Below are 15,091 nucleotides of genomic sequence, written 5' to 3'. Positions count from 1 at the left end.
TGCAAAATAACAGAACCCAGTTACTTGCGGCACCACTAAAAGCAAATTAACGCTGCAATGTTTTGCGCTTTCTCCTGCTCGCCTTCCCTCAGGCGGTTCCTATAGTAGCTATTATAGGACAAGATGCATCTCTACAGGGAGATGCTTCTCTGGAAATCACCAGCCTTGACTGGGGTACAACTGAGACCAGAATTCAAAATACAATGAAGAACTTCACTGGCTCCAAGTGAAGTGTGAGGATTCAGCCTGGCCTCAGCTGCTCACTAGGAGGAATTTTAGGTGAAACGTTTGCCATTTAAGTGTTCTCCGCTTCCCTTGGCATGCAAATAGCAGTGTATGGTTATCCTTGTGTAGCTGCTTTATTTCAGCACTTATCTGGCTATACCTAACTTGGATACAACAGTCAAAATGGACAAGGGATCCAAGATGTGAATAGAAATAGCTGGACTATTTTCGTATCTGCAAGATATTCGTACCAAGTACCTGGATCGCCCAAGTCCTGTTGATAGCTGGTACAATAACCACTACCAAAACCTTCTTGCAGCAGGAGACAGTTGTGAGCCTGAGCTTCACTTTGGTTTTCCTCTATGCAGGTAGGTTTATTTATATTCAGTTTGTAAGACTTCTTTGAAACACTCCCTCGCCTCAGGCATAGAGCTGATCTCTCCAGCTAAGAGGCAAGAAGTCCTATATCTGTGACTGATAGATTTAAAGCACTGCTAGGTACACTTTACTATCAGTTACATTGGGATCTCTTGGGAGCAAACACTAATGCCTGCAGATTGGAGCAGAGTCGAGGCCACGAAGATTTACAAGCCTTGCAGGTCACACAAGAGGCCTGTGACAGAAGCAGGGACAGAGCTAGAGGAGGAGTATTTCATTACATCCTTGGCATCCGGGCAGGTTTTCAAAGCACAATCCAAAGGACTGCTGCATCCAGTGCTGGAAAACGGGACAGAGAAGCTAAGCATCTTGCCTGCAGTGATCTAGGCCAGCTTATATTTTCAAAACAATGTCATGTCACACAGGCTTTTACTGTCAGGTATCAGCTGGCATGAGTTTCCTGTCAAAAGAACCCAAAGAGATCCGAGTGCAATAAGAAGTCGGGATTACAGCAGGCAGCGGCGTATTTCAGTTGATGGGTTGTGAATGGCACACCTCAACCTCACTTCAGATGTGTCAGAACTTGCGCTGCAGTGATATTCATGCCTCAATGTTGTGACAATCTATCACATTACGAATAAACAGTATTTACCCTGCTGGATTCTCTCAAATACAAACGCTTTTAAAAATACACATTGGGCTCATGCTGGAAGCTAGAATTTCAACGGATGACGAGCAAGTTTTCGTGTCTACTCCTGAGTTCCTGCTAAATTGGAGAGAGACTGCTCTGGGAATATGGGGTTTGTTCTCCTCTAATTAGATGTGCTGGTAGGATTATCTTCATTCTAGGATGCCAATTAGTTTTCACCGAATGAAAATCCTGCAGCCCATTTCATGAACAAACTCATCTCTTTCATTCAGAGGGTGCTAAGGGGATGGATCTGGAGAAAAACACCAGCCAAATCTGAAAAGCCAGCACCTCAAGGGATATCATCTATTCAGCTTCATTAATGGCAGTGAAAATCCTTGCGGTGATCTAGGCATATTCAATGCCCGTTGCAACGTGGCAGATCATGGGATTGCACAGATACTTTGGCTTTGCTGTCATTATACATGTATATATAGATCTGTGTGTATATTATCAAGCAGGATCAGGTGCCCAGCTCAGTTCCCCGTTCGTATGGTAACAGAGCAGTGGCTTCAGAGGAGTTAAAATCCAACAGACATCCAACTGGAGAGAGACCAGGCTGGTGCTTAGGGGAGCTAGTCTGTGCCATGTCCGGAGAGGGGTCCTGACACGGCAGAACAACCCTTCAAGGCTGCACATGCACCCTGGAAATCTGTGCGCACCCCCAGCCAAAGCCTCGGGGGGGGGGGGGGGGGGGGCAGTCAGGACCGCGTTCAGGTCCCCTCCTTCATCCTGAGCAAAGGCTGTCTAGGCCACAGCGAGCACCTACCGTGATGCTGATGGACAGGGCTTGCTTGCCTGACTGGGGGAAGGTTTGACAAATGCCAGGGTAGAGGTAACAGGAACAGCATCTGCTTGAGCCAGACCTGTGGGGGATGCAACGATGCTGCTGTGAGAAAGAGTGAGCGCTTCCCCGCGCGCCCCGCGGCAGCCTCTGCTTGCGCACGCCGGGGGTGGTGCCGTTTGCTGCTTGTGACGGGTGCTCAGCTTGCACATTCGGTTTAGCCACTTTGTCACCTGAAACAGCATCCAAAAATTCGCGTTCCTAGCAGAAGGGTCCATGGGATGCACCAGTATATAAAAATACTTGAGTCTCTGATTACACAATAATTGGCTTCTAATTCAAGTCTACAACGCACATCTCCTTTTGCCTCCACCAAAATATTTTGGGGACATTTTCCCCCCATATCCTGACAAGGTTAAACATGCCTGTCACTACATGTGTCCTTAGCACATGGACTTTACCATGAATAGCAGCGAACCACCAGAAAACTGGATTCCAGTCAAGAGCTGCGACGAGACCCTGTGTGATAGATAGATGCGATTTCTTTAGCACAGGCAACTGTTTTCCCCTCTGTGTTTGAGTTGCACCACACATGGAGGCGGGGGGGGATCTGGTTCATGCCGGGTGCTCTTGGGCAGCACTGAAACAACTGCTAGAAACCAACTACCAATCTCTAGTCTCAGAGCTTTTTTCCCAAAGAAAATCTAAAAAAAAATCCTGTAAAATATTTCTGCTTCAAAACCAAGAGACCCTCACGAGTTCAGGCTGAATCTCTGCTGAATTATCCTTCAGTCCTTCACAAAAAAGGATTTTGCCCACTCGTAACCCTTCTCTCTCCTTACTCCAGCTCTTCTGAACTGTATCTATACTACAGAAATAGCCAAATGTTATATGGCCAAACTGAAAAGAGGTTTAGAATATGCCTCTAAGACATGTTATAGATCTTAAGGAATATTAAAATATAGGCACAGACACTCCTTTGGTCTTCTAGAAAAAGCCTTATACCAGCTGAGATAATTCATGTGGATGCACTCACAGCCCACTAAAGCTGTAAAGATATCAGCAGAAAAATACAAAAAAAAAAATACCCCCCACAAAACGCCTGTTTCCTGCCCTCCTGCAAGAGTCAGTCCTAATTTGCTTAATACCATTGCAGAGCAGAGGGTTTTCGGTCACAAATCTCTTCCTTTTATCCGTGCTGCTGCTTCTTACCTGAACGTATGTATATTTGTGATTTGTGTCAGAAAGCGGTGCGCTGGAGCCGCAGTTAAAACGTGACGCTCCAGATCGACTGATCATCAAGCTAAAAACACAGCCTTGAACCCACTGAAGCTCAAAAAGCCCTTAAATGATTACTCACGGCTTTATGAGTTTGACTATGACTAAAGCCTCCCCCAGCAGCAGCCATCACGAAATTGCCCGGCTGACACCAGGAGCCACCTCCTCCCTCTCCTCCTCTGCTGGGGGGGATATATCAGCACCCCAGAACCCTCCCACCAGAGACCGGCCCCGGACGACGAGCAGCGGCACCCGAAGGCCGCCAGCGCGTCTCCGCGGCCAGGCTCGGGCGCTCAGCATCGCGCCAGGAGCACACGGGGCCTCGGCCATCGCCCCGGCCCGCGGGCACTGCGCACCCAGACAAACCCCGGGGGGGGTGAAGCCTGCAGGCAACCACGCTTGCGAGCCCCTTTGGGAAAACATCTGGGGCTCGTGCGGCGAGAAGAGCCTGCAAACAGAATGGAAATTGCTTTCTGCAACCCAACTGCTGACTTAAGCCCTCCTTATTTGGGGTGTTACTAATCATTAAACAAAAACAACTTTTACAGCTGCCTTTGCGCCACAAATAATTTCATTTAGGCAATGAAACGGTCCCATTCAGCGTTTCTGCCTGCATTTTGTCAACTGCTGTATGTTCCCCTTCATATTTACAGACTGGGGCACTAGGCTGGCTTAGTTAGTAATTTATTGCTTTAAATAATTTATAGCATTTCAACTCCCAGCAAGGGTTCTGTTTGGTAAGAATAATATCGTTCTGAGGTTGATAGCGCTATGGAAGTTTCAGAAGCAAATTTCAGTTTAGCAAGATAAAAACATATAGATTTCTGCAACAGACCATTGACCTTAAAGGAAGCTTTTTATTGCTGATTATGTCTCTACTAAAAAACCCTCATTATGCACTTGCACATGACTTCAGCCTTAAAGCACGGTGCTGAGGTCTGCTTTGTGACACCAGTACTCACACTTGAGCAAAAGGAATTGCCAAAGAGATTTTCAATCGCCTTTTACACTGGCACTAAAAGCAGAAACCCAGCTGCAAAAAGACCTTATGAGAAAGGAGAGAGCAAAGCCCCCAGACGCAAGAGGAGGCTTTGCTAAGATCCCTTCCCACTAGAAAATCCCATTTTTGCACACCACGATTTTAAGTCTTTTAGGCTCTGTGTGAAATGCTGCATGCTTATGAAAAAGGCTTAAGAGGCTTAGGTTTAAAGGCAGCCTTGGGAGCCACCGATACCTAGCAGATCCTCCATCGGTGTAGGTTTGCCTATTTTCAGTGACTTTAGAGACTACCTTCAAACGATGCCAGCTGAGAACCGGGACCAGAGAGCACATCCCTGGCCTATCATTTTAGGCTTTGCCATAAACACACCAGTTTTCAGGCATTCCCTCCTGGGTAAGGAGACAACTACCTGTATTTGTGATGAAGGGACAGTTTCCTAGAGGCAAATAATTGTTATAATTCCTCTGCAAAATACTATATTGGCAACAGAGGACTCGTAGGAGATGTTGCTTTTTTTTGCACGGTGTTCCCCGCTCACAGGACACCACCATCCTTCTCCCCGTGAGGTTTTTTCCAGTCTTACCTTTGCCCTTTCCGACTCCAGGAGCTTCAGATAACTCGCGCTGACAGGGAGGCAGAGGAACCGCATCACAACACTGAGCCAACGTTTCGCCAAACCACCTCCTCCCTGCCACCACAGCGCACCACAGAGAAGAGCAATTCCCCCGCCTCTGAAAAAGCGGCCCTCGCGGTTTGTAAAGACACTAGGAACAAGCAGCCAGAAAGGGAAAAAAGCCAAACTGATAGCAGCTCCGGAAGCCAAGTGACAGCAATTGCATCTCCTTGCATGAGCACCCTGAGTTTGCTCTTGGTTGCCTGCTCCCAAAGAGCGAAGGCTTTCATATGCAACCTGAACAGTCCCCTCCATCCCTGCCAAAAACCCCACCGTCTCCTCAAGGAAAATCAGAAGTCTGTCAGCGTAAAATAGCTATTCTGCGAGCAGCAGAATTAACACTGTACGAATTCAACGCTTACGAGCCTCTCGACAAGAGGTCTGCGACTTTGCCGCTGCCTGGGAACGGACATCAGGCTCCCATCGCACTCCCTGGAGGACCGCCACTTTTTGAGGAGTGCCGCTCAGCGCTAGCAGCGGCGGTTTGCTGCAGCTGGCCCCCAGGAGCAAGCAACAGGCACATTTGCCAATGTTCAACCTGGGGGAAATCACCACCAGCCAGAGCTGCCCATGGCACACGTCCGCCTCTGCAGCTTTCCCGGGCGAAGCCTGTTGCAGCACACACGCTGGGCCCCTCGCCAGGGATGTAGAGCCAGCACAGAGCTGGCAGAGGAATACAGAAAAAACCTCTTTCAAGCTTAAACATCCTAGAAACTGACAGATGTCAAGAGCCTTGACCTGCTTCCTAGAGGGATCAACGCAGGAACCTGCCACTGCTTCCCTCTCCAGACTTGGCAGAGGCAGCACAGACCCACCGGGAGCTGAGCTCCCACGGCTGAGGGTGCTGTCAACCCTCCCCAGGGTGCTCAGCATCTTCGTGTTGGGTGCCAGAAGGGCCACAGGTTTTTCTTTTAGAAAAAGCACGTGAAGTTTTAAAAGCTGAGCAGAAAGTATTTTAAATACATTTGGGGGAAGAAAAAAGCATATGCTGGTGCAAGCCCTGATGAGAAGCCCAGCATCCAGTCGTAACCCTGGGGCTGGAGGGGGATGCAAGGCACTGAGCCTTCCTCCTCTTCACCCACGGATGAACACAGCCAACTCCTCCTCGCTAACAGCTTCAGCGCCTCCTTCCCCGCAGCCCAGACAGGGTGGTAGATCCCTATCGCTGCGCACTCTGGGGCCTTGCAAGCAGGGCTGACTCAGCCTAATAACATTAGTAGCCTTAGAGGGAGGATGTGCCCTTCGAGGACATCTGGCACGCTCAAACACTGCTCAAGGAGCGTCTGTGCTTACCTGCTTAATTTCTTGCTCCTCACAGCAGGCTTGCTGCTGATGGCACCTCATCTCCCCAAGTGCAAATGCCACGTGGCGGTGGCAATGTGAGGAAGGGGCCCAAAAACCAGTCTGACCCTCACCCCGTGCGTGACTAAACTTAGAGCCTGATCCACTGCTGCCTGCGGCAAGGCCCTCCAAGCCTTTGCAGCAGCTCTGAGCAACGGTCTAAGCTCACACACAACAAAACCCGCTCGAGCGGGACCTCCTGCTTCTTTCACTGCTTTCTCTGCCTCCCCACCAGCCCAGCTCCCCACCAGCATACCTGGCCTTGGGTGTCTCCCTGTGCCAGGGCAACCAGGCGCTCCCCAAGGGACCCCCGGTCCAGACGGTCAGGGACAAGGATGGCAAAACATGCCAACTTCACAGAGTAGATGCAGCGAGTCGCTTTTCCTTACGCAAGGGGCCCTGCACCACAAGGACAGAAAGGTGTTATTTCAGTGCTTAAGTAGAGCCTTTTTAGAGGAGCTCCTCTTTGGCAGAGATACAGGAATAAATCCCCTGCCCTCTTACTCTTCCTTTGAAGCTTTCAGCGATCCAAAACAGCTGCTAGCAACTCAGGAATACACTGATTTGTTCAGGTCACACTGCAAGCGAGTTGTGGGGCATGGCACCGAAACGAGCCCTCCCATACCCCCACCTCAGCGTTTTTAATCACAGAATCATTCTGCATCTCTGGCTAGAGCTGCTGTTTTTAGCCTCGGTTTAACAGCCATCCCTGGCCCTGTGCCCCGCGTCCTACCTCGAGATGCTGTTGTTACAGGTAACGCTACCTGCCTCGAGGTTGACTGACACTTCCCACTACAAGAACCTACTTTCTAGTGCTAATAAAACTTTGTCCAACTCAGACTGCGGTGAGATTTTCCATGCCAGATGTTCTTTCCTTACAAGACTTTCCTTCTTAATTCACAGAGTCTGCAAACAAGCAGGCTGCTGCAAAGGCAGTTTAAATAAAGGTTTGACCTTTCAGCCTTGAGCTTTCTGGCTTTGCTTAGCTCCAGCTACTGTCTTAATCACATCTTATTATTTCATGTTCTGTTATGTGCCAGCTCTTGCTTTTAAGGAAGAAATGCGAGCATATGTTGTTGATTAATAAAAACGTGGAGAAAATAGTCATTAGGGAAAGCCTACAGAGCAGGGTATTTTTAAAATGAACTTACGTAGTGGGAAGACATATGCCCCCCCATCACCTACACTCAATAATGGAACAGATGCATTTATATAGAAGGTATATTGCCTGTTGCACACTCATTTTAGAAACCATACGTCCCAAAATACCCACGCACAGCAAAACACTTAAATCCCAGGGGAAGGATCCCCCGCTGGTATAAAGTGCCCCGGCTCCGTTCACGGGACAGGAGTGGCTCCATTGATGCTAGCTGAGGATCTTCCCAACTCGTTTTTGGCTCCCGGATCAGGCCGGCCTCAGGCATGAATCAGCACCTCCCACTAGAAGCTGCGTAGGAGGGAAAATAAAAATTCAGTCGGAGTCGGCACCAGCGAGGCCATCAATACCAACCGTCCTGGAGGAGCTCCCAGCAGAGGGAAGTGGGCAACGACTCCATAGTAGGAGAATTTGTCAAGGATGACTAAAGGCTTTGGATCAGACATTTACGTAAGGTTTGCCATGGGAATAGGGAGGCGATGCTCCGTGGCTAGCAGCTGCGGACATAGCCCTCAGACGTGCCGGATTTAGCCCGAAGACGAACCCCAGGCCAACTTGAGGCTCGCGCGCACAGCGCAGGGGGTTGCGCTTGCCGCAGCATGAGTCAGCCTGCGGCCCACGAGGGAAGCTGGGCCAGCCAAGGTGGTAAATGCCCAAACCAAACATCTCCAGCATGAATCCTCCCCAGGGCCCTGGCATGTTTCAGCCAGGCAGGGCTCGGAAATCCTTCCTTCCTCAGAAAGGAATGCAAACCATTTCCCAGGAGCTACCGCACTGGCTAGGGAGAGCTGTATGAAACCCAGGACCTTTAGATAAGGACCTTACATGAAGTCTAGTAGCATCGATGTGTTTGAAAGCTGCACTCAGCGCTTCAATACCTGCAGGAAGAAAAAAAAAAAAAATCTTTGCCTGTGAAAGGAAGGAGCCATCTTCTACCTTCGCATGGATGGCCACGTTTCCAGGCCAGTATTTCAGTCCCTCTGAGGGCAGCTAAGCAGAAGTTAGATGAAAATTAACGAGCCTGTGACTGTTTGTGGCCTCTAGCAAGGAGGGGGGGAAAAGGCCACCCAACAAGCAACAGGCAGCCCTATTTGAAATTCAGGGAACAACAACATGACAGGAGAAGGCAGATTTGCACCTTGTGGTAACAGACACCTAGACAGAGGACACTCAGCAGCGCATCAGGGTCACGGCAGCACCAAAATCGGTGCCAGATATCCCAAGGGCAGGAATGTTTAGATAGGAGTTGTCATCCTTTGCTACACATACACGTAGGGATAGGGCCGAGGGAGAAGTTAGATCACTTCAAAAGCATGGATGTTTGGATTAAGAGCTGGGTTGATTCATGTCTTTGATTTCAAAAGGGGAGAAAAACCCACAGCAAAAAGCCTCTCTATACCAAGCTATGCTACATCCACCTGAAATTAGATGCGTCATCCTCCTGCATCACGACCTTGGGAAGAGGTTTCCCACTTCCTGAACTTTCACTACTGTTTTCTAGAAGGGAGCCGCAAACGCATCATTTCCAGTTTTATTCGCCAAGGCCATGGTTTCCCCTCTCCCCTTCATTTTCCATCCAGGGTGGAGGCTCTGTCTGTGAAGTCAGTGACCCTAGAAACACTCTGCAGTTTGAGACCCCCATAGCAAGCATTTCCAACCATGCAGAAAGACCCACTTTTGCCAACCATTCGAAACCACATCCCAGATGCTGCATTATCACCCACCAAATCAAGATGAAATATAACCTTTTGGAAGGTGCTGAAAGCCCCATACTCCAGAGGGGAAACCAATTTCAAGCCTAATAGAAAAACAAAAACAACCCACCCCCTCCCCTCTAGACAAGACCTGCATCAATAGTATCGCCTGCTCCAGAGAAACAGCCTCCAAGGGACTCTTTGTCCCTTCTGTCCCAGCAGGAGACATGTATCTATTTACGGCACGCTTATTGGCGCAAGCTGCGTATTGTACCTGGAAGTGAGCAGGGCCCAGAGAAACTGCCAGCGCTCCTGACTGCGGGGGGCACACGCTCTTCCAAGCCTGCATATTACAGCAGCGCAGAGCTCGCTGAGCCCTCTGCCAAACACCAGCCAAGACTTGTAGCTGTGAGTCATAATCCCTATATTTCAGCTGCATCCCGGCTGTTCTGCCTACGTCGCTCTTCAGAACAGAAGCATTTCATGCTCTCCCCTGCCAGTATCCGTCTTCAGGCTCTTTCAGCATCCACCTTGTCTCTCTCCTGTCTTTGCATCTCATTTCCTAAAGACAGGAAGGGTAACAGGGCCTCTTATCCCTTTTCTTTTGCTGGACTGTAAATGTCTGATCAGAAATCTGAGATGTTAGAGGAACCAAAGGGTTTATTTTCTATTACTAGCCTAAGCACAGGCTAGGTCTCCAACTTTCTCAAACAGCAGCAAAGTCAGAGGTACCAGATGCTGGCTCTTTTCTAGCCAGGTCCACGGGCGAGTTTGTTTCCTTGCTTAGCAGTTTGCCCAGCACACACAGTGGAAGAGCTGAGCCTGCAGCCCAGCGAGCTGGCACCCAAGAAGTGGCAAGGGCCACCTCGCTCCTCCTGTGGGTGCCTTCAGCTTCCAGGTGAGTTAACACTGCCATAGAAGTCTACAAAAGGATTAGGAGGCAGCATTTGAGGCACTGACATCAGCGCTGGAGAAAAATTACATGCAACAACATCCAATTTGTGTTGAGCACCTTCTTTGGCAATAGCTCCCTACATCTGTCAGCATTAGTGCTCTCATAGCTGTGACAGAGCTGGGGTGGTCACGATGCAGGCAAACCAACACATCAGCCAGAACCATGGAGAAGCCATGCATCAGCTTCATGACGACTTAAGGACAGTAACCCTAACCCAGACAGCCCCAGTATACCTGATAAACCTATATGCAAAGAGAGGCCGCACCAAGCCCAAACATCTCTGCCCTATTTTGCAGCCAGCTGAGCCAGAGGGGCCTTCCTTCTGCTCCAGTTTAAGTCAACAGCCTAATTTCTACTGCCTTTGTGAGGAAGGCCTGTAGAGCAGAGCAGCTGTGCCAGACAAGCAGGAATAACACCCTCATGTGAAGCCACAGCTGAGAGTGATGGGCACAAGGCTCAGGTACCTGCACTAGGATCCAGCCAGCACAGAGAGGGAATGGATAGGAGGTCACAGCAGCTGAGCTGGCAGGATAACAGCTGTCTCAAAGGCACTGACACTCAGACACTCCAACTGGAGTGAACAGCACAGCTGTACTGGAGTACTTGCAGTAGCAAGGCATCTAGATGTTGACCTGCAAGATCCCATCTCTTTTCCTCTTTGCCCAAATGCTGTCCCCTCCTACACGTCACTTCCCTCTTGCTCTCCAGGCTTCCTTGACCATATCTGCATCAGAGAACAAAGGGCACAGAGGCCTCCCCACTTAGCAGGTGGCATCACTGCAGAAAGCCACCCCTGCAGGGGATGCACCAGCAGGTGAAAGCAGCCATGAAGACAGTCATCATCTGGCAACAGGAGTAAAACAGCAAAGGGGCCAGGATGCCTCCAAGTGGTTGTGCATGGGCTTGCTGCTCCTTTGCTCACTGACATCAAGTTCTCAGGGCTCAAAGACAAGATCCATTTCACTTTGAAGCAAAACCTCCCCCAGAGATCTTATCAGCACCAAAGGCAGAAAGAGTGGAGGCTGGCAGAAGGGTGCTGGGGTAGTTGGCTACAGGACAGGAGCTGCCAGGCAGAGCTTGAACCTGGTGGGGAAGGGGTCCAGGACAGCAGTAGAAGATGTCTCAGGGCTGTCTCCAGCCATCCTGCTCTGCAAGAGGAGGGATTGGTACAGAGAAGCACGTCCTGGCAGCCCTACACATTTGAAGCTGATCCCTCCTTGGATAGTTGCTTCTGCCTTTCCTAAAGGCTCCTCTTCGCCCCCTTCTTGCAAGGAAGTAGGCTGTGAAATAGTGGTTTTGTGGATTCGGAAGACTAGTCTTAAATGTAACTGTCCCAAAAGATTCCCTTTTACTTAGGCTGTAAAAACCCAACTTTGCACAGAATGAACACAGACAGACATGTTGGACCACCTGTGCTATTGCTTAGCAGCAATAATTCAATATTACAATGTCTTCTGTGCAGCATCATAAAACACCAAACACTGCACTTCAAAATGAAACATGTTCCAAGGGACCGGGGGGTTTTAGCCTGGAACACCTGACAGGAGAGTGGTGCATTCAGTTCTGTCTTGGAGAAAACTAAGGAGACATTTATCAGGAAATGAGTAATGCAAATGATTTGGCTTTCAGCAGTCTTAGAAATACATGCAGCAGGTTCCAGCACAGGTTTGTAAAAAATTAATTAGCAGCAAGTGTGAAAAGGAGTAATGGGTGTTTATTCTCCATGAAGCAGTCCTGTTTAACTTAATAGAAGCAATTGAGCTATAAAATCCCAATGAAACACCTCCTAAAATTAAGTGGTTTCTCCAGATACAGAGCAGTTCATTTTATGGTAGGAATGATTAGGTATTTTAACTCAGACATACTTAGACTCAACACCACAGTAAGGCATCTGGCAAGATTGTCACACTCCCCTAAACATTGAACTTGTTTTGTTAGCATTAAAGTCGATGGGATTTTTTGGAGCCTAATCCATCCAGCTCAGCTCTATTCTGTTTCTTTACATACCTACATTATGAAAACGTAATAAAACAATTAGGTTCCAAATTTTCATGAAAACCTAACAATAAGTTTGGAGAAGACAAAAACCTTTTGACTTGCAAGCCCTCCAGAGAACAGTTCAATCCAGAGGCTTCAGCATTCTGTGAAGCTAAGCAAGAACTACATCAAAGCAATGGGCCTGGCAACCTGGGTCAAGACCCATGCAACTATCTTTTCCCACCCAAGTGTCTCTAAGAGTTTGAAACATCATTCAAGAACAGAAATATAAGATCAACTGCAAATTAATCAATAGTAGCTCTAATAGTTGATAACCCCCTCTCAGGAGAACACCTGGAGCACTGTAAACATCACAGCTGACAGTGACCAAAGCCAGCAGCCGGGAACTAGCTATTTGGGTCACCCCTCAGCATCAGGCAGGTGACACTGTCACCACAAGCCAAGCCTGGAAACCCATGTGTTGGGCTCACTGATGCCAACGGTGATCTTGCCAGCTAACACCAGAGCAAGAACTGGGGATCTGCAGCAGCAGAGCTTGTTAGATAAAGGAAACCTTTGCTGTAAGCAGCTAACTCCAGTGACCCATATCAGAAAGAAGTCATCCCCAGGGCAGCCTGTGGTTCAGACATCTGTGATGACATTTCCCCTCATCCATCAACACACCAGGAAAGCAATCAAGTCTTGCATAGTCTTATGCTTGTCAGCACTGAACATTGGCTCCCTCTTTTAGAGCTCTGGGGCAGATCTTGCAGTAGGTGAAACCAGCAGGGGCTAATGGGCAGGGAGAGTGCTGGAAAAATCAGCACTGAAGCATTCTCAAGCTGGTGGTTTGGTTGCTGAGATATTTTTTAGCTCTGTTTCTCCCAGGTGCTCTACGTCTCCCAGCAGTCAACTAACAGGGCAGTAGGCTCCAGCACCGCAGCTTCCCTGCAAACACTGCAGCAGGGCACTTCGGGAAGCTGTTTTATTTTAGGCTGCTCTTTTGCCAGCTCATATAGACAAGAAAAAAAATTCACACCTCTATTCAACTGGCACATGTGAAGCATTAGAAACATCACTAAGGCAACAGGGCTTTTTCTTTCCTCTGCTAGAAAAAACAACCCTACTCAGAAGCAGTATTTCTCTCCCACACACTTTTTCTGCCCCAAAAGCTCACCCAGATCACAATCAGTCTTTATGACCTCTGTTTAGGTTGATACATTTGCACAGACACTTCTAAAGAAGCATTGTCAGAAAACACGTTAGCCACCTCCTTGCTGGCACCCAACCACACAGACCCATTTTGCTCTCAGGTGCAAGCCAGGAGTAAGCACTGCCAGGCCAGCAGTGCTACATACTGCAGGATCCCAGGTCCATGAGCAAACTTGCACAGCTCAGCCATCCACACAGAGGCAGAGCCTTTACAGCTGATGGCAGAAGCCAAGCAGCCTCTTGTTCATGTCTCATGCAAGACATCAAGGGCCATGCCCCATCCGTGTTTGCTTCAAGAGGAGTTGCAGGACATCATCTGAGAGTCCAGGTGTTCTCATTTGTTCTTCCATCACTTCTCCCTCAGTTGGCTTTGAGAAACAAGCAGTGGTGGGGTGGTTTGGAAAAATCTTACACCCATCTCTGTTCAAGACCACCTGGGCCATCTGCAGGCAACGCAAGGCATATTTTGTTCCCTCTCGGTTTGCTAGCTCTGAAATCTTCTGCGACAGACAGCGTGACCCAGCCTCACATGTGGGATCCCTTCTGCCCAGCTGTGTTTCACAGTACGTCTCATAGAAGCTGTCAAGAGATTTCCCGACACTGGAATCTTCAGCGCTGTCATGTTCATACATCCATGATAGTGCAGCGTTGCTAGGCTCAGCAGGCTCACACAGCCCAGCTTTTAGATTTGCTTTCTCAGCACCTCTAGCAGAACAGCCCCCAGGAACTGCAGATGGTAGCTCGCTCTCTCCTGTGAGCACAAGATCAATGAAACTCATTAGTCACCAGGTCAGCCCAGTAACAAAATCGTTTTCTCCTTTTTCTCCCCCTCCTTTTCTCCCCTCCCCCCCGCTTCCTCATTGCCATCTGGCTGACAAACTCCATGCAGGAGTGAGCTGAAGTACTGCTTTAAACTCTGGCCAGACTGCCAGAGGGGCTTTCTGCATAGACTCAGAGGGGCTGTGTTTCGGGATCTCACAGGTGTCCTAGCCTCATCCTTCTGCTACAACTGAGCTACTTGGTGGAACGCACCTCCTGGTTGCTGTCACCTACACTTCCAAAGAGGGGGCAACTGAGCCACAGGAAAGTTCAGTTTGCAACTCAAGCAGCTCAGCCTCTGTTTGCTTGCTCTCCCTTCACCCCTCAAGTCTAGTATTTCCCTTTCCACGTTGCCCAGTTTTACCCCTGCAGGATAACACATGCAGTCTTGTCCTCCAACCAGATCTAGAGCCATCAAACCTACAGAGTTCAGGCATGCAAAAGGGGATTGTGTGGAAGCACAAGGTCCTGTTTTGGCCACCCAGCTGCACTATATCCTCTTCCCCCCAGCCTGCAGGGATTTGTATAGACAACGACATTTATGTAAAAGCTGAGAGCTCATTCTAGCCTAGTTCTTGCCCTCCTGCCTTGCTGACCCACATCTAAGAGATGGTCAGAACTGTGGCTCACTTCCACTCCAATGCAATCAGTGGGGTTCTCTGCAGCCAGGCGCCTGCACATAATTAATACACCAGCAGCACCAAGATCCTTGACAACGGCATGATCAGGAAGCTCAGCAAGCCAAATACAGCTTCCAGTACAAGCAGCCTCCATGAAGGGCCCTGGGATCAGGCTGCGGTGCCCTTTGAGTCCCCCCAGCTGCAATCTCACTGCCAAAACCTCCTCACCAGCCTCTCCGCTGAGCACCTGAGTCACCAACAAGAGTCTTCTGCAGGGCTCAGCCAGAGGTT

At 49.1% G+C, this 15,091-nt stretch overlaps 1 protein-coding gene across 8 annotated transcripts in view; it reads right to left on the bottom strand.

Moving 5' to 3' along the window:
- Nucleotides 1-8: 8 nt before the first annotated feature.
- The window catches only part of SHLD1 (shieldin complex subunit 1), a 70,548-nt gene continuing 55,465 nt past the window's right edge, over nucleotides 9-15,091 (bottom strand). For 7 of the 8 annotated variants that reach the window (XM_068940587.1, XM_068940580.1, XM_068940581.1 and 4 more), the window contains 3 exons: nucleotides 9,492-14,112; nucleotides 7,645-7,814; nucleotides 9-6,766 (listed from right to left, as the gene is read on the bottom strand). In XM_068940587.1, coding sequence (XP_068796688.1) covers nucleotides 14,067-14,112 — 46 coding nt within the window. In that variant the 3' untranslated portion in view covers nucleotides 9-6,766; nucleotides 7,645-7,814; nucleotides 9,492-14,066. Of the gene's footprint in view, nucleotides 6,767-7,644; nucleotides 7,815-8,417; nucleotides 14,113-15,091 lie in introns of those variants that run through there. The other variant, XM_068940585.1, reaches the window with a different exon arrangement.

The sequence above is a fragment of the Struthio camelus genome, chromosome 3 (assembly GCF_040807025.1).
Source record: "Struthio camelus isolate bStrCam1 chromosome 3, bStrCam1.hap1, whole genome shotgun sequence".
In the NCBI taxonomy this organism is placed as follows: domain Eukaryota; kingdom Metazoa; phylum Chordata; class Aves; order Struthioniformes; family Struthionidae; genus Struthio; species Struthio camelus.
Note: the sequence above shows the minus strand (reverse complement) of the source record. Positions and strands in the feature narration are given on the sequence as shown.